This window comes from Canis lupus, chromosome 22 (assembly GCF_003254725.2).
Source record: "Canis lupus dingo isolate Sandy chromosome 22, ASM325472v2, whole genome shotgun sequence".
Classification (NCBI taxonomy): domain Eukaryota; kingdom Metazoa; phylum Chordata; class Mammalia; order Carnivora; family Canidae; genus Canis; species Canis lupus.
In genome coordinates this window covers 51012219-51032409 of record NC_064264.1, presented here as the reverse complement: position 1 = coordinate 51032409, position 20191 = coordinate 51012219, and the positions used below count along the sequence as shown (strand labels likewise).

At 40.8% G+C, this 20191-nt stretch overlaps 1 protein-coding gene across 6 annotated transcripts in view; it reads left to right on the top strand.

Annotated features, from left to right (window-relative positions):
* NALCN (sodium leak channel, non-selective) overlaps nucleotides 1-20191 on the top strand; it is a 315576-nt gene that overhangs the window by 252308 nt on the left and 43077 nt on the right. For 5 of the 6 annotated variants that reach the window (XM_025441082.3, XM_025441081.3, XM_025441084.3 and 2 more), the window contains 4 exons: nucleotides 14643-14744; nucleotides 15179-15248; nucleotides 17992-18083; nucleotides 18169-18291. In XM_025441082.3, coding sequence (XP_025296867.1) covers nucleotides 14643-14744; nucleotides 15179-15248; nucleotides 17992-18083; nucleotides 18169-18291 — 387 coding nt within the window. Of the gene's footprint in view, nucleotides 1-6011; nucleotides 6099-14642; nucleotides 14745-15178; nucleotides 15249-17991; nucleotides 18084-18168; nucleotides 18292-20191 lie in introns of all 6 variants that reach the window. The other variant, XM_025441086.3, reaches the window with a different exon arrangement.

Below are 20191 nucleotides of genomic sequence, written 5' to 3'. Positions count from 1 at the left end.
GACAGGTAACCATTACTGTGCTGGGGGGGCAGCCCTGAGGGTGGGGGCACAGTAGAGGGGACACCCCTTTGCCTCCCTGTGCCCCCAGTGTTCTTTCCACCTGATTTGGCTCCACATTTCGATTGTCAGTTGTTCCAAGGGAGTCTGCACATCTGTTTTTTAATTTCCTTCCTGATGCGGGGTGACTTTCTGTTGTCATCTTCACTCTAAACATCTATTCTCTTCTCTCTTGAATTTTTAACCATGTACGTGCATTGCCTTTAAAAATAAATTACAACTAATTTTTAGAAACATCATTTAGGGGCACCTGGTTGGCTCAGTTGGTTAAGTGTCTGCCTTTAGTTCAGGTCATGATCCTAGGGTCCTGGGATCAAGTCCTGCATCCGGCTCCTGCTCAGGAAGGAGCCTGCTTCTCCCTCTGCCCTTCCCCCTGCTTGTGCGCACTCTCGCTTTTCTATCTCTGTCAAATAAATAAATAAAATCTTAAAAAAAAAAAAACAAAACAAAACAAAATTTTAAAAAAGTGTTTAGGATTGATGGACTGAACTGGGCAGGGTCTTGGCCTGAGTCTTGATGAGAACCAATCATTTTTAGGTGATTGGTTTGACCAGTTGAATGACATATTATCTAGACATATATGTCTAGAGACATATTATCTATAGACAGTCCCTCAGTCTATAATTCAGATAAGTGGTTTTTCAGAAACTTCCTAAAGCTAATGATGAGATCACTTATTGGTTAAGAGCCTTAAATTCTTGGACAGGAATTTCCTGGAATGAATAGTAAAGTCATATTGATGGAGGGGTCTGAGTTCTTAGTACTAATTAAGTGGCAGGGCTGCCTGGGGTCTCAGTGCTCAGGGGATCCACATTTCCATTTGAAACAGGATCAACGTTATTCCAGAAAAGAGTATGCCATATACCTTTACTATGAACAGGAAATTCAAGCCGACAAAGGAAAAAGTCAGAAAGAAAGAGGCCTAGAGTCTGAGGTATTTGAATCACTGGAGTCACCAGTGACTTCTATACATAATCATCTTTAATTTGTTCATTTGTGTTCTTCTACATAGCGCTTTTTTTAAAAAATTAATCCGTGCTCTGCAAAACAGAAATGAACTTCTCCATCTATTTGGGAACTCTGATAGAAACAAAAGTGGGGCATTTCGACAGAACTTGAGAATACAGTCACATGCTTGCCTGTAAGGGATTCAGTTGGCACAAATGGGCATCTGTATTGTTTTCTTCAAGACTTATCTGGAGAGGACTGTAAGAAGGAGGATGTTCCACCACCTAAATTGTAAACTCCAGGGTTGCTATTAAATTCACTCTCATTTTGACATGGCCTACACTGTTCAGCTCCACTAAAGAAAGCTTCCTTCAAAAGGCAGTGACCTTTTCACTACATCAGGAAGAATCAAAACAAATAGCAATGTGCTTTCAGCAGCCTCGCTGCCTCTACTGAGATTTCTCCCATTCAGAGCCCTGAAATTCAGCACGAATGCATTATCATTCCTACCAGGCTGAATGCATAGAGAAATGTCAAAATAAAATAATTAAACGTTTTACATTACTTTGGAAAATTCCATCCTTTGCCATCAGTACCTCGCTAGCTAGGAAGTATCTTAATAACCTTTTTGAATGATTGGTCTAGGATGATATTTGCATTCTGATATTTGGATTGGATTCTGATATTTGGATCCATGATGAAATTTTCCTTGCCGCACACTCGTATTAATAATTTTTTAAAGTCTAAGGAATGGTCATTAGTTGACTGCCGCTTACTACAAAGAATTAAATATAATTAATGATATGGGGGGTAGTTTTTCTCTGCAAGAATCATTTTTTATTGATTAGAAATACAATTTGGATACCACTTAAATATAAATAAAATCAGAATGTATTTCTTAAGATACAGATTCCTAAATAGCATTAGCTGGATTTTCTTCCTGAAAGGACTCATTTATCCAAGAAATACTTCTGTAGCATCTTCTATGTGCCAGGCATTTTCTGAGAATCTGAAACACATAGATTATTCCCTCAAGGAGTTCATGTTTGCTCTGAGAACATGCTTATGACACAGTCAGGTGTGAATAATACCTTCAATAATACCTCTAGTTCTCTGAACACAACTGTGACAAGAAAATTCATACCGAGCATAGTCACAGTTCCCTTACTGAGTGACTTTGATAATTAAAATAATTTACCTGAAATGTTTCATAAAACAAAGTGTTTTCTACCTTAAACTTATTTCCATTATGCTAGGAAAATGCTTTTCCAACATGAAGATAGGAGTAGGAAAAGGGAGATGGGAAAAGAATGAATAATGAGTATTTATGAAGACCCACGTATGATGCTAAGGTCTTAATGCATATTATCTCAGCCAATCTGTACAACACACCTATGCAGGAAAAAATATTATTATTACCCCCATGGTATGTATGACAAAACTGGGTCTTGGACCAGGTGAGTACTTTTTCCCAAGATCACATACCATAGAAATGGTTTTGGGTCTCAGACATCATCTACAACCTGATTTCCCAATTTGGCAGCCATATTTATGTATCCCCAACAACTTATGCAACTAAGTTCTCCCATCTACTGGAGGGTGACTGTGTGCTCAACACTGGACTCCTTTACCAGCTCTGTCTCACTAGGTCCTCTTAGCAACCCCTGATAGACAGTGATTATTAACTCTGTTTTTGAGATGAAGAAACTTAAGGCTCAGGAAGCTTAGATGAATTACCTAAAGTCACCCTGTCTAGTGAGTCAAGGAGCCAAGGAACCAGGAATCAAACCCTGGTCTGTGTAATTCCAAAACCCGTTATTAACTATGACTCTATGCTTTCAAATTATAGAGGATCCCTCATTCTTATTGGTTCTCAGGGTACACATACAGATTATGCATCATACAAAGTTGCCAAGTCAAGGGGCAATTAGAAACTGAAATCTAGCCTGTACTTTCCCTGCTAAGACACACCTTCATTGCCAGGCAGTGTCCCTGGCATAGGACTACATCCCTCAAGAGGAAGAGGCATCCTTTTCCAATTTATGCGAAGGTGCTACTAGCATCCTTGCTCTCTGGGGCAGCCTAAATCTTTAGAACCATAACTCTCTCTGGTCTCTTCCTTCTCCCTCCACACCCTCCATAAAAATTCCCATTGTAGAGGGGAGCCAGCTCTGAATTATCTTGGGGGTAATAGAAGTGTCTTCATGGAAGATCTTTTGCTGGACATTTGTCACAACTCAAACCCCAAACCGTGATGGAAAAGCCAGTCAAGAAAGTTCATACCTGGACTGAAATTGTGTGACAATTGGCCTTGACACTGGCCTACAAAGGTCACCTCATTTCTGTTCAGGTCCAGACAGTCATATAGAGTATGTTGTGTCAGTTTAGGAGAAAGTCCTGGGAATGGAAACCCATGATCTTTGAAATACCTGAAGTGCATCTGTGATGTTTTCCATTCTGCTTGGATGGACCAGGAAAAATTGGTCATATCTCAGAATTAGGAGACCTAGCCAAACAGCTAGAGACCAGCATGTTGCAAGACCAAAGGGAGAGGTGTGGGCATGCTCACAGATGTTGGCAAAGGTGAGCCTGATTGACCTGGCAGGTGGAAGTGGTTGGAGCAGGAGTTAAATAAAGATCACTGGGGAGGAGGGGCTTGATCAGGTCCTTGATCAGGGCCCAAGGACCAGCTGGAAGAGAATCTGTACCTGCGATCAGAGGCACCGCCCGCAGAACAGCAATGGCTAGTGTGGCCGAGACAAGCATGGCACTGTCTTCTGTGTGGGTTGTAACCACCTACCTGGAACATGGTGTGCACCTCACTTCAGAGCCCTGTAACTTCTGGGTGGGTGAGGACTTAGCCAGGGGTGCTTTTCCATGGGCTGTAGGCTACAGGAGTTTGTTTTTGCCCTGCGGCCTCTTCCAGGTCCCTTTTGTCCCAGCTCCACCTTCCCAGGGCGCAGGACAGGTGAACTGACACCTGAGCTCTTTCTAGAACATAAACATCTAGGCCACACTCCTCTGGAAGACAGATGAGCCTAATTTTGCAGAGACTAAGGAGATCATGGAGTGTTCTAGAGGAAGGAATTCAAATTAAACCCCCATGATGCTAAGAGGCCACCTGCTCCTGTGCACATCATTAGCTATAGGACAAGGGAAATGTGAGGAAAGGACAAGCAGCTCCTTCATTCCTATTCTGTTCTCTTCTGTCTAGACCCAGAGCTTCCAGTTCTCTGAAGCAGGACCTATTAAATGGAAATCTAAGAGAGCTTAATAATGCACAGCATTAGCATCTTACCCGGGGTGCTCCTTCCCATTTGACAAGCTCTCCTTTTCAAATTCTTGTTTCATCATTTAGCCTCTCAATTCAGCAGCTTTGGAGAAGGTCATCTGAGTTCTCTGCAGCTCCATATTCTGGGCACGACTAGTAAGATGCACTCAGCCCCACCCAGAGGACCTGAGTGCCTTGCAGCCTCTCACAGACCTGCGGATTAGACTTGCCAACTGCTCAGCATTATGTGCTCCAGCTGCGGGAGGGGAGGGGACCCGGAAAGACCCTGTGGATGAGAAGAAGCAGATACCCCTAAAGCTGGGTTTGGGTCAGTCTCCTGACATAGCAGCCATTTTTCATGACAAGCATTTGGCAAGAATAACCTGAAGTCTTCAAAAAACAGAGTATCGGGTGTTAATATACTCAACATTAATAAAATAACTATTAACATCTGATTTATTAAAGATATTTGTTAACATGTATCATGTATTTATAGATGGTAATATATTGAATACTAATTATTAATATTGAGTATATTACCATCTAAACATTAAATATTGATCAAATATGTAATCAAATATTAGATATCATAAATATTTATCTGTGATTCTATTTAGGCTGCCTAGTTTTTGGTTTCTCTTATTCATAACATTTAAAAACTCTTATAGATTAATTGAAAGACATTTGCAGAAACAGACTAAGTAAATATATGGAAAGTAAGTGTATTCAGAGAGCAGTAAGAATATCTGTGGATGTAAGCATTTATATAAAACGTAAAAGGTGAACATTTCAAAGAGGCAAAATGTAACTTAATTTAAGCAAAATAATATATATCTTTTGCTTTTTTAAAACCAAACTTTCTTTCCTTGAACTTTTCTTAAATTTTTTTATTGAGATGCAATTTACATATAGCATTATATTGATTTCAGGTATACAACATAATTCAAGGGAATTTGTGCATATTGTGAACTGATCATTAAACTTACACCTAGTTAACATCTGTCACCACACATAGTAAAATAATATATCTAAAGATGTTTTCCTAAGTATTTCCGGATTTGCGGTAATCAAAATGTTGTATTACATTGAGATTGTACATGATTTGTACATTATTACAAAGTGACTGTAATAGTGCTACGAATCAGGAGAGCTACTATTAATTTTGCCTAACAGATGCAGCAATATATTTGAACAGGATTTTTCTTTTACTATTTTATCGTTGGAGCATAAGGTAATAAGTAGTATAAGAAAATCCGTATCTGTATAAAAATTGGTTCATATGGTTTATGCAACATCTGCAAAATTTCACTTTTGTTATAATAAATAGTTCAATCTTTGCACTGTAATTTATGTTTTTCTGAGTCAGATGGAGCATTACTAAATTTTAAATCCCAAATGTGGTGTGCAGTTTCAGACATTCTATTTCCTGAATTATAATAGATGTACTAAAGGCAGAGATTTCCCATGAGCTGATTTCCTTTTTTATTTATCTTACCTATTTATGATATAATACATTAAGGCTTCCTTTATGTTTCAATCTACAATGAGGTTCTGGTTGCCCGTGTATTTACATGTGTATTTATGACAACATTTTGATGAATAGCGCAAGATTGAAAAGAATAAATCGGATGTCGCTTAATAGTAAAGAGCTATATCCATTTACTCAGGACTGGGTTGATTCACAAAGGAGTTGGGTATTCACTACGATAAAAATGCAGCTTTTTCCTCATCTCAGCAAGAGGCCATTACAGAGGAGCTCACCTATTAGCATCTGCTGTTGTCTCCCCTTTGGAGGATCTCATTGTCACTTTCCTGGAGTCAGGTAAGAGCCCTGCCTTCCCAGGAAATACTCATTACCCACCCTTACACCGTTCTACAGCCATAGTTTCATGTAATTACCACCGAAGGACTATTTTCCTGTTTTCTGTTGGTGTGATTACATTATATTAACCAACATTCAATAATACTTTGCAATGTGTAACCTTGTGGAGCTCAAGATTTGAGTAAAATTCCTCAAATTTAACGCTCTGCAAAGTCACATTGAAGTTCCTTTAGACGGTAATTATGTTTAATACCAGATGGTTTCATGCAATCTAACTTTTCTATAATGAATGAAAATAATTTGAAGACTCATAGGCCTCTCTTTCATTACAGAATGTACAGGCTTTTCCCACACCCTTGTTCTGGAACATTAAGAAAGAAGATATGGAGAGAGTGAAAGAAGAAAGAAACCGAGGACCCCCTGCTACTATTTCTATAAACAACTAGTGGTGTTTAAAGGCTAATAAAGCTCCAAAGATCTCTCTTATAACCATAATCTTTGGGCCAATTTTAAAATATTTTAGATGGAGGAATGTCAAGAAAAATAGAGACAATTTCTTAAGACCTGATTCTCTTCCCTCAACCTCCATAAAAGATTATATATATATATATATATATATATATATATATATATATATATATATATATGGCTGTCATATAAGGGGCAATTGAAATTCCACAGCACAAAGGCAATGCAGAGAGAAGGAGAAGAAAAAAAAAGAATCAATCTTTCATATGTTTTTTTCAAAGGCTTGGCAAGAAACCAGGGGTAATATTTTTGCAACTGGGAATGTGTGTTTGCTGAAGAATATTCCCACATTTGAATCATCATCAGGGGTCCTAGTCTTGTTTTACTTTCAAAGGTAGAGAGGGCATAACATTAACCCCAACTGGGAAAAGGAAAGTGCCTCACTGTAATTCCCCTCCAGGGAGCAGGAATAAAGGGATTACATATGCCTGCATAATGGAGAATTTCCTCACTCAGACAAGACAAAAGACTTCATTATTTTTCACCAGACACTTGAAGCCTTGTGCCTCTCAGTTCAAGAAGACAAGCAGGCAGAGCAATTTTCTCTACTAAACCACTAGGTGGAGTTTCTAAAAAAACTGGCCTTCTAGTACTTGCCATTAACAAGAGATATGGAAAAGACATTGTTAAAACCTTAACATCAGGACTCTCTGGTCTGGCCCCTAAGAAAAGCCAGACTGTGCCTGAAGTTCATAGTGTGTGTTTTCAATATTAGCAGCTTCGCTTTTTCTCTAGGCAGCAAATAAATGAATGTTTTAATGTTTTCGTCCTGCAAATGTATTCGTCTTCAGGTGAGATCAAAAAGCATCTACATTCTAATAAAAAAAATTTCAAGTGGCAAAATATAACATTGAATATCCAAATACTCTTCCTTCTGACTAGGTCTGTCACTGAGTAACTTTCATGAAATGTACACCTCACTTCTTATTGGTATATTAGTAAAAGCCTCAAATTCCTTACTTACTATTTCAGCGCAGTAGTAGATTCCTATAAGGCACCATATATAAAGACCATGTTCCTTCCAAGTGACAGGTCAGATCCCCCATTTAAGAAATTTAAATGAATTCAGCTCTGCTTCATATCGACTTGCAGGTTTCCCTTTATAGCTTAACATAGTATATAGATAAAGATTTGTACATTTTCGGTTTGCAAGAAGCAATGTCTGATTTTTTATTACTGTCTCATCTCCTATAGGTGTGCAGCCCACTTTTTGAGTGGCATAGCATAGTGTTCTAACTGGAGATAAAATTAAGATCAACGTCCCCTTTAAAAAACATATTTCAGGGGCACCTGGATGGCTCAGTGGTTGAGAGTCTGCCTTTGACTCAGGTCCTGATCCCAGGATCCTAGGATCCAGTCCCACATCAGGCTCCCTGCAGGGAGCCTGCTTCTTCTCCCCCTGCCTGTGTCTCTGCCTATCTCTGTGTCTCTCATGAATAAATAAATAAAATCTTTTAAAATGTTTTAATTTTTAAAAAGCATATTTTGAACACATGCTATTTCCGCACTTCATAAGCCTTAAGTGATCAAAAGAGACATTAAAATATTTGATCTTGGGCAGCCCCGGTGATTCAGTGGCTTAGCGTTGCTTTCAGCCCAGGATGTGATCCTGGAGTCCCAGGATCAAGTCCCACGTCGGGCTCCCTGCGTGGAGCCTGCTTCTCCCTCTGCCTGTGTCTCTGCCTCTCTCTCACTCTGTGTCTCTCATGAATAAATAAATAAAATATTTTTTAAAAAATAAAATATTTGATCTTCACAAAATTTCAAGGTTTACTGGTTTCACAAAATTTATTGAGCACCTACTGTGTGCAAGGTGAAGTAATAATTGAGCAATGAGTAAGTCAAGCCCTGCTCTCCTGGAGCTCTTTGGAGAGAGGCACCTATAAGGAACCAAAAGACCAAGGAGAGTGACACAGTGGGAGTGCTGTCACCCTCTTTGGTCTTTTACCCTAACGATGAAAGATGAGGTGGACCCTACAGGACTTTGATGCCGTGCTGAGCTTCTAGTCTTAATCTTTCTCTGAGGAGCAATAAGATGTTGAAGATTTTAAGACAGCAATGATAACGGTATTAGTTATCATCACTCTTAAATTGCCCGGTAACAAGTTACTCCAAAGCTTGGTGATTGAAACAATGCAGATTAATCTCAGAGTCTCAGTCGGGGACCTGGGTGTGGCTTGGCTGGGTCTCTCCCTGGGCTGCAGGCATTTTGACTTACTCGGGAGGAACCCCCTACCTACATCACTGTCCTGGTCTTAATAAGATTTAGCTCCCCGTGAGCGGTTAGATTAATGCTTCCATTCCTTCCTCGTGCACTGTTAGCAGAAGTCCACCCTTGTCATTCCTTAAAGAGTGGATCTCTTCATTCCACAGAGAGTCCCCCACCCTCTGTAGAATGTTTTAATACCAACTGTGACATGGGACAACATGGCAGCTTGTTTCGGAGGAACCAGCAAGTGAGGAAGATGGAATGCATTTGTTTTGTGATCTATCCCATCCCATTTATTTACCTTATATTTGTTAAGAGCACGTCATTAAGTCCTGCACACATTCTTGGGTTATGCCAAAGCATGAAAACCAGGAGGCAGGATCATTGGGGGCCATCTTAGAAACACCTGCACGGTAGCATTGCAGGAGTTCATTTCAGAGATCACTTTGCTGGGGATAATAACGTACCACGTTTATTGAGAGTGGCTACATGGAGACAGGTTAAGAGATGGCAGCTGTAGTCCATGGCATATATCGCTGTTGATCAGGTTCAGAACAGAGAAGACTTACCTTCCTACATGACCTTGTGTCACAGTTGCTCTTCTGTCTTCCACCCTCTGTAGAATGTTTTATTACCAACCATGGTATGGGACAAGATAGAAAAGTAAATAATAGCAACTAAAATGTAAACGGTGTTTCCAAAGACTGGCACATTCATAATCATAGTTGATCTTCCCTACTCCCTATGAAGTTGGTGGAAAAGGTGCTATCGTTACCCATTTTACATATGGGACACAGAGGCTCAGGGAATGCTCGTCACCTGCCGGAGGTCCCACAACCAAGCAAAAGCTGAGGTTGGAATTGCATGATTCTGAACCTCGTGTGTTCTCAAACTGACTTCACCTTAGGCATCCAGTTGAAGGCAGAACTTTGTATCTGAGCTATGCTGCTGGGTATGAAAGTACTAACCTAATGTGCTGTTTGAACTTTGAGACTAGCAAGTTCCAGATCCAGCCCCATACCTCCCTCAGCCTCCTATGTTGTCCGTCTCCTTCTTCCTCTCCACCTAGCACCTACTCCTCCTGGCCATCGCTCTACCTGGGAGTATGCCAGGAGCTGCACTTCCTGGGAACACAAGGATGAGCAATTACATGGTGCCTAAAGAACTTGCCATCTAATGAGGCGGGTGACCAATGATGACAAAATGCCATAAGCATTGAACAACTTTGGCTCCATGCTGTAGGAACATGGGACATAAAACATTTGTCTGTGCTTTCACGTAGGTGAATATTCATTTCTCACTTTATTTTACTTCTCCGAACCCATTTGTGTCAAAGTGTGTAATTCTGTTATACATGTTGGAAATACTAGTTCACGGTTCACAGTTTGGATTACAATATATACTTGTATATAATAAAATTATATTTCCTTTTAAAAATAATAGAGCAGGGGCAGCCTGGGTGGCTCAGTGGTTTAGTGCCACCTTCGGCCCAGGGCGTGATCCTGGAGACCTGGGATCGAGTTCCACATCGGGCTCCCTGCATGGAGCTTGCTTCTCCCTCTGCCTGTGTCTCTGCCTCTCTCTCTGTGTCTCTCATGAATAAATAAATAAAATCTTTAAAAATAAATAAATAAACAAGCAAGCAAGCAAGCAAATGTTTACCATACTTTCATGTGAGCCTTGGCACATTGTATTAGAGAATATGTGACCTCTTCATGGAATCCAGTTGTGCCTGATTGAAGTGAATAATTTTCTACCAAGCCTGTTATTTTCCAAAGTAGCAAAATATTTTATATTATCAAAGAATGTGACAATGGCTTCTGTATAAGGCTGTTTTATTTATTCAGAAATGTCCTAATGTGGCCTTCTTTCTATACCTGCTTCATGTCCAGGTATCCTCAGGGCAGAAGTATTTTGCAGCTTCCTTCCCTTGCTCCCTGCATCCCCCCTCCCACCCCAGATTTATGTCCTTCCATTGAGTTCCTGCCTTTATCCAAAGGAAACTCATAGTTCTTTTGTATAATGTAATTAGGTTTTTCCCATAGGTTTTTTTTTTTTAAGATTCTATTTATTTATTCATGAGAGACACAGAAAGAGAGGCAGAGACCTAGGCTGAGGGAGAAGCAGGCTCCTCATAGGAACCCCAATGCGGGACTCAATCCCAGGACCCCGGGATCATGCCCTGAGCCAAAGGCAGACGCTCAACCACCCAGGTATCCTGCCATAGGTATCCTGCCCATAGGTTTTTTCAGACAGATTTATGTATCTGTAGAAAAGATGTTTCTCTTATACCATTACCTGTTGTTTTTGTGTGAAAACTATTATAGATAAATAGCTAGTTATTAACCATAATAGATACAGTGCCTAGAAGAGAATTTTGAGTTTTAATTTTAGTAAGATCCACCACTGTCCTCAGTAGGGGAAATAAAGCCTGCAGGAGCCTTCAAATGAGCTGCCCTTCATGTGCCCCCCACCCACCCCAATCTCTGCAAATTGCCTTCACCCAAATGTTTATTTAGCAATTTGCTAGATGAATGTTGCCCCTAGTTTTCAGCTAAGAAACTCTAGCACATACCTAGAGAATTTCCTACTTCAAAAACCATTGGACACTCAAAGGAAAGAGTGAGATATCAGAGCATTTGGTCTAAGAAGAGACTCAGCAAGAGTTGAGCTGCTAAATGAAGATGGAGATAGTTGTTGACCATTGTTCTAGAACAGATATAAGAGCAGCACTGGGGTGTGGGGCTGGCATAGGAGCTTAGAGACATCACACCGAGCCTGAGGCCAAAGGTGACCTCATGGCACTGAGGGAAGGGGCCACATCTGCCTGACTTCACTTTGCTCAGGTTATGTGGGTATCTTTGGAATTCCACGGAAAGAGGTGGTGGGTAAGCAGCCTCTGCTCAGAGAACACAGGCTCTGGCAGGTCCCCTCAGTAAGGAGTTGAAGACCACTAAGATGTATGCTTGGCTGGAGCAGAACTCTGAAGTCATTTGTTACATGATTTAACTTTTTCTCATCATTCTCTGATTTGAAATTTTACTAGCACTGTTATATCCACAGGAGAAAGTGATAGGAAAAGGAAATGAAAGCCAGTGCTTTTGGGATGCCTAGGTGGCTCAGTGGTTGAGTGCCTGCCTTTGGCTCAGGTCTTGATCCCAGGGTCCTGGGATCGAGTCCTGCATCAGGCTCCTGCCAGAGTCTGCTTCTCCCTCTGCCGATGTCTCTGCCTCTCTCTGTGTGTCTCGTGAATAAATAAATAAATAATCTTTTAAAAAAATAAAGCCAATGGTTTTATATATTATGCACATAGGAGTGGCCATCTCAGTCTGATTAAACACATTTTCTGATTGCAGGGTAGAGCTAAAAACCCTATCACCCTGCCTTCTCATACAGAGAACAAAGATTCATATGTCCCATGTATAGCTGAAACTCCAGCTCCTTTTACTGTTATGTTCTGAATTTTCTAGACCCCAACGGGAAAGAAAGGGCTGATCTTGAGCCAAAGAGGAAAAAGGGTTGCGTTCTCACCACACTTCAGCCATGTTGATGGTGGAGGTGATTAGAAGAGATGCCACAGGATGTGGAGTCTTACCAATAGTGGATCTGCCTCCACCCACCTTGGAGACCTTCCCTGTTCAGCCAGAGGAGGGAGTCTCAACAGGATCCGCAGAGCCACCCCAGTGGGTGTGGGTGTGTTAAAATGACTTGGCTGCTGGGACATCCATGAGGTTCTGCAATCCATAGATGCAGTCCTGACTCTTCCCCAGCAAGAATGGTGGGGCATGCTCAGCATGAGCTCTCAGGCAACTTCCAACAGACCTTTATCACAGGCAGCTCAAAGTCAGTGATATTCTTCCATTTCAAACAGAGCAGGGACAGCCAGCTCAAAAAGATGTACTGTAATTGATTTGTATGTGTTTTGTATGTAAGGCCTAGGGGCTCAACTACTTTGGGGGGAGTCTTGTGACAAAAAATAAAGGTTACTAAGAGAGTGGCCAAAGGTTAAGCCTTGACGTTTACACAAATGGCAGAGATCTCTCCATCTGTGCCAGGATAACACTGTTCTCCAAATAGGTGTTCTCCAAGGATGCCTGGTTGGCTCAGTGATTAAGCATCTGCCTTTGGCTCAAGTCATGAGCCTGGGGTCCTGAGGTCAAGTCTTGCATAAAGCTCCCCATGGGGTGCCTGCTTCTCCCTCTGCCTATGTCTCTGCCTCTCTGTGTGTCTCTCATGAATAAATCAATAAAATCCTAAACACACACACACACACAAATAGATGTTCTCCGGATGCTTCGTGATTTGCAGTCCTTGGTCTAAAGAACAATTCTTAATATACATACATCGTACATGATCGTGCTAAACCTTTGTGAACTCAGCCTAACTTATAAATGTGTCTTCCTGTGGGATGCCATTCTAGTCCTGGAAATAATATCATGCCATGAATCCTTGGTATTTCATAAAATTTTGACTTTGGATTTCATCTCGAAATGATCCATGGTGCTTATTAAACTAAGAAGAGTGATTTGGGGAACGAGGGATTGCTTCCTGTAATACATTTACATTCATTGAATTTGCATGATTTACATAGGTACCGTAATTATCTTCATTGGCATCAAAAGCATTTTTAACTACTTGAATATACAGGTGATATCATAAGAACTGCTTCAAAGTATGCTAAATAGATGTGGATCTCTTTTTTAAGATCTTAACTCCAAGACAGACAGTGAAATCTAATTCAAAGCCAGTCTAGAGATGTGTTTTAGGAAACATAAGTATGAAAGATCTATCTAAGGCAATGACAGAAGTCATGTGTTCTGAACAAATCATTGATTCATTGAACAAATACAGCATCATAGGATTTGCATATTGTAAAATCATTGCATTTTAAGTCTGTGAGTTTTCCTTGAGATCAAGGTCTTGTCCTCACTTTACCAATAAGAAAACTGAGCCCAAAGGCCCCTCACCTAGTCTGTGACAGTGTCGCCTGTGGAACACAGATCTCTGGGCCTCTGTATTATTTTCTTTCCACTTGACTACTACATCAAGGGAATTGCTGTCATTTCCAGTTGGAGAGAGCTTTCTGGAAGAGGAGTTTTGTTTTCTCTTCCAATCATTCACACCCCAGGTGTTGAGTCACCCAATTATCTTCCCTCATTAGCAAATCTGAAACTATAGCAGCCCACATATGGTTTCAAGTGGGCACGTTTTAAAAAGTCTTCAGAGTTTTGTGGTTGCAAAAAAAGTGGTAACTGGTTACCTGTAATCCACAGGCTTCGGACTGAGGTTCCTCTAGTTATTAATCTCAGCTTTAATTACTTCTCTTTACACGTTTTGCTCCTAGTTTTATGTTCTCCTATTTGCCTGGAGTTCCGCAAAATCTCTTTGGAACATATACTCTATCATCCCAGAGGCCTGGGTAGACAAATCCTTCCCCAAAGGGCTGTTCTTAGAAACCTCCTCGTCTAAATTCAAAACGAACATCATACTTACCTAGGGTTAGGCTAGCCCTACTGCTTGCAGAATCCTGATGGGAGCTCTCTCCTTGGGTGGGGGCAAGCAAGTCGTGGCAGGCAGGAGCTTTCCGTTTATTTTCCAGCACTGCCCGTAGCTGTGACAGTTCTGCTTTGTAAGTGTTCTTGACACAGAGCCTCAAGCCCATTTTCCTTTATGGTTATGTGTCATTTGCTGTGTTTTGCCCTATCATTGCTGTTTCCTTAAAAATAATAAGAATAATGAGCAGTTGTGTATTATTCATCCCAAGTGTACCGATCAGGCATTTATCTCGGGCTCCTTTTTTTTCCTAGAGCTTGCACTCGACAGCGCATGCTGAGCGGATCATTTGAGGGGCAGCCAGCAAAGGAAAGGTCAATTCTCAGTGTGCAGCATCATATCCGCCAGGAGCGCAGGTAAATACACCAGGAGACAAAGCTGCAGAGAAACCAAGGAAAGGAGATTTACAGGAAATGCTCTCCGTGCACAGCCCCAGTTAGCAGACAGGGGTGTGTGAGGAACTTTGTTCTATTTGCTGATGGCAATGATAACAAAACTCACAATCAGAGTCAAAGATTCAAAAATTCTTTCAAAAACTTCTTCCTTGGTGATGACCAAATTGTTTTAAAATCAGAAAGGAAAATTCTGAAATTTGTTAGGTGAGAACAAAGACATTTGAATACATGAAAGCTTTCACTATGAAAAGAAATAATAAGCATTTGAGACGGCATCAGAAAAGTTACTTTATTTTGGACTTATAATGGTCATTGCTTAAAAGTTAAGATTTGGTCTTGGAAAAAAAAAAGACTTGGTCTTGGATGTAATGAGCAGTTGGTTGTGGTTGTTTTAGGTCACTGAGACATGGATCCAACAGCCAGAGGATCAGCAGGGGCAAATCTCTTGAAACCCTGACTCAAGACGTAAGTTCTAAGCAATGCTTTGGATTTGGGAAACATTATGAAAATGCATTTATATAGCTGCTTAGACTATTCTACAGCATGGGTCCTTCTGTAACATTGTCCTGTCTCCATAAGACTTTATACCAGAGGGAATCAGGAAACTCCGGAAGCAAATTAGATGGCCAGTACAGAAGAGTGATCATTAACCTTTCAAAAATCCAGATATTCCACAAAGCACATGTCTTCATTAAGATAGCAACAAAAAAGTGATATGTCATTTGCCTTTGATTGATGTTCAAGATATTTAAAGCATTTTATAGAATTGATTTGTATCATTAACTTTAAGCCTTTATTAATTTCCAAATATTCTAGAATCTAGATCCAGTAGATCTAGATAACTTTAAGGCTTTACATACTAGGAAATAAAATCCTATTTCTAGAAGAATTTTTCCATCAAAGACTGCATACTATTTCCCAAGAATTTCTTTGCTTTTAGACTCCAGGTCATTCATTGATTTATTAACTGACTCAAAAAATATTTACCAAGTGTTTATTATGTTCCAGGCCCTGTTCTAAGTGATGAGGAGCAGTAGGGAAACAAGACAAAAACTCTGCCTTCCAGGAACTTAGATGTTAGTAAAAGAGATCAAAGACTAAGCAAGGAAACAAATATATAATCATTTCTGGAAGTGTTTTTTTACTTATTCTACATCATGTGTCCATTGCTGTGACAGTTTTGCTCTGCATTATAAAGAAAACAAAAATGATGTTAAGAAATCAAAGATGTAGATTTGGAGGCAGGAAGTGTTTGAGAAGATAGTGTTCACACATCTGTATTAGACCATAGACTCAAACGAAGAGAAGAAACAAGCCACCTGAGAACCCAGGGAAACCCATGGAGGCAGAAGTCTAGCCTCTGAGTTAGACTCACCAGCAGCTGTGTCATGCTGAGGTATCTAAGAGACTTACAAAGTGCATATTAAATAATTAACATTAGTGACACCCTCATTAAAATAGAGGTCTTCAGTTAAGTCTGGCTAAATTCATTAAGAAAACAGAGTCTCGAATGTTCAGAGCCAAGGATGGCGTTTGAGAAATGAGGCCTAGCAAAAGAAAAGTAGCAAGCCTTAGGGTTTTGGGGTTTTTGTTTGTCTTTTTCACTACTTTTTCCTCATATTTCTTAAGAGTTTCTGGAGTTGCCAGAATAATCCAACTGCTTTCAGTCTGTAGAAACTGCTATCTTAGAGTAAACTATCCTAAGTGTTCCAGGCACAACTGACAACAGAAGAAGTTGGTGATGAGAACACCTGATACCATCATTACCCATTTTACTGGGTTCTCATTGGTGCACACATCTGTTAGTGCCATGATTTTTAAGCCAGAGGTCTGTCTGATATGATCTACCACATGGTCTACGTGGAATTGTGATCAGTACATATGGCCTAAGTACGTATAATCTGGGGGCCAGGCATGTTGTGTGGAGAAAATTTCTAGAAGCAAATTCAGAGAGGCAACACTAGTTCAAAGCACTTTCCTTCAGTGTGATTGGCTAGGAACACATAGCCTACTTAAGAACCAAATTAGAACATGGCTTTGAAAATATGTGTTTAAATATACACAACAAAAGGCCTTACCTGAATAGTCTCAATTCCAGAGGCTTAGTTCTTCTTCAAAGACTTTTTTTTTTAATTATTTGACACACACAGAGAGAGAGAGAGAGCACAGTCAACCGGAGCAGCAGGCAGAGGAAGAGGGAGAAGCAGGCTCCCCGCCGAGCAGGGAGCCCAATGCAGGGCTCGATTCCAGGACCGTGGGATCATGACCTGAGCCAAAGGCATATATTTAACTGACTGAGCCACCCAGGCTCCCCCAAAGATTTTTTTACTCTATTTATTACACAGACATATAATAAATGTGTGATTGAGGTGTGCTATCTTCTCCATAGCAAAAGGTGATGAGGCTCTGCTAATCTAAGAAATCACTCCTGATGTCTTTTTCTCCATAACAGAAGCAATCTAAAATAAAGAGTTTCATCTGTCTCACTCCAATGACAGAAGATACAGATAATGAAATCAAAAGAATCCTTGATAATATCTATCAGGTTATTTGAGCAACAGCTGTCCATGTCCCATGGAGTGAAAACCAGAGTCGGAGTCGTGCATCATCAGACCCCTCCCATGCCTCTGGCCTCCATGTCTACTGGTGCTTGCCCTCTTGACTCCACCCACAGGGCATCTTGGCTGTTCCAGGTGCACGCAGCTGTTCCCTGCACATGAGGACTTCCCTTCCTCTGGAAAAGCACATTTCTGCAGATACCTAGCGGCCTGCAGATCCTTCTCATCTTTGCTCAAATAACAGCTTCTTATTGAGGCCTGCTGTGACCAGTCTGTTCAAACTTGGAGCCTTCTAGCACTCTCTATCCACTTTGTTGATAACATAGCACTGAATATCTTCTAACAGCATCCCATATTATGATTGAATTTTTATCTGTCTCTCCTGACTAGGATGTCAGCCCCACAAGAGCGGGATTTCATCCTCTATTTTTGCTTTTTTGCCATATCCCCAGCACTGCAAAAGTGCCTGGCACATAATAGGTCCTCAACAAATTAAAAAAAAAAATACCCTATACAAGGAAAAAAAATGCCCTTGCTAAGATGAATGTGGCCATTTAAAATATATGTTAAAATAAAGATATTAACTTCAGTTTTTTTAAAAATGATCTTTCTGGGCCTTCAAAAAAGTCTTCCTTTTATTGTATTTCTAGCACTCCAATACAGTGAGATACAGAAATGCACAGAGAGAAGACAGTGAAATCAAGATGATCCAGGAAAAAAAGGAGCAAGCAGAAATGAAAAGGTACGGAGTGCTACAGTTTCTGGGCCCTCGTGCTGGAATGACAGCCTTTCCCTCAGCATTACTGTACATAAATTTCCACTTCCAGGAAAGTGCAGGAAGAGGAGCTGAGAGAGAATCACCCATACTTCGACAAGCCACTGTTCATAGTTGGACGGGAGCACAGGTTCAGAAACTTCTGCCGGGTGGTGGTCCGGGCACGCTTCAATGCGTAAGTACACTCCATTTCAGCCAGGTGTTTGGCCTGAGTCGTACAAACAGCAGGAGAGGTTGTCATAGGAGGGAGAAGGAGCATGTAATCCTAATGGGGTCACAAAATAAACCGTGGGCTAATTAATCATGCTGCTCCTCTTTGCCGAGTGGCCGACCAGGTGGAAAACAAACAAAGGTTGCAAGTCGTTAACATTTATATAAAACTCACGTTTATGAACCACTGAACAGCCACCTTTACGTGCTCATTATAACAGTCACCAAATACATTTCTGTCAGTGTTACTAACTCCACGTTTTGTTTTGGAAATACTGAACCAAGCATAGACTGAATGACATAGGGAAGGTCATTGCCTACATCTTCTTGAGTTTCTTTGTGGCTAAAATACCCTAATTGGTTTATTCTAGAATAATGGAAAATAAAAATAAAGTTGACTAGTGCTTCCATTACTATTATGAGAATAAACCCACTGGCCAGTGTCTCTTCCCTACCCATGTGGAAGACATGTGTAAGAGGCAGGCAGTCTGGTCGACCAGGAGGATGCAGCATTTGTGATGACCCAAGTCAATTTTAGAAGGCAACCAGTGGATAAAATGGAGTTTTTGTGCTGCATAACTTTAGTAAACATCCTGAAGACCTTAAGAGTCCTGGAGGAAGTGTGAAAGCTTTCCATCTAAGCAATTGGATCTTCCTCGATGCTGTTATTAGTAGCATATGATCATCACTATGTGTTTTGGACTGAACTATGTGTGTCCCCCTGCCCAAAAAAAATCGTATGTTGAAGCCTTAACCCCTAGTACCTCAGAATGTGACTTTATTTGGAAATATCCTCTTTCAAGAGTTAATTAAATTAAGATGAGGTGATTGAGGTGTGCCCTAATCCACTACTATCCTTAGGACTACTGTCCTAAGAAGAGGAGGACATGTGGACACAGACACCTATAGAGGGCAGACAGTGTGAAGACATAGGGAGAAGATGGCCATCTACAAACCAAGGAGGGAGACCTAGAATAGATCCTTCCTTCACGGCCCCCAGAAGGAACCAACCCTGCCCACACCTTCATCTCGGACTTCTCCCTCCAGGACTCAGAGAAAATGTTTCTGATGTTTAAGCTCCTTGGTCTATGCTACTTTGTTACGATAGCATGGTAATATTCAGGGTTGGAGGACACCTGGCAAACTATTTGGTGTCATTTGTATGTCCTCCCCCTCTGCTCTCAACCCCCAACAAAGGAGAACATTTAAATTAGCAGAGGTTAAGGGCCTGGCTCTGCTCAGAGACCCCAACTAGTGCATGGCTCTCTCTGACTGGCAGTCTAGTGTTCTCTCAGCCGTTCTGGAAAGACCCTCCCAATTTAAGGCACCTGAGTCCTAATGATTAAAAACCTCCCTGAGTTTTCACAAAGTAAAAGAAAGAAGCAGGTAGTTTAGAGTTTATTTGATCAATTCCCCAAGTGAGTGTTTCATGTGGATTTATCCTGTTGGCTGCCTCCATGCTAACATCTAATTGCTAATTCTCCACCTCATTTAGTGTGGACTTAGCCTCCTTTTGTCAGCTCTACAGCTGATGTGGATAGAGGAAGACTTTACTGTAATTGGGAACACACACACATCCAGACCATCAGGAGCTTCACTGAAGCTTGGGCACCGGCTTCCTGAAAGCAAAACTTACAATGTGGGCAGGAGGACAAGAAATTCTATATAAATCACTCAAGATCATGGTTCAACACAGGGGAAAGAGCTCCATCTAATTTCTGGAAATTTAACTGAATAATCATGAGGGAAACTCTTTTTTTTTTTAAATAAATTTATTTTTTATTGGTGTTCAATTTGCCAACATACAGAATAACACCCAGTGCTCATCCCATCAAGTGCCCCCCTCAATGCCCGTCACCCATTCA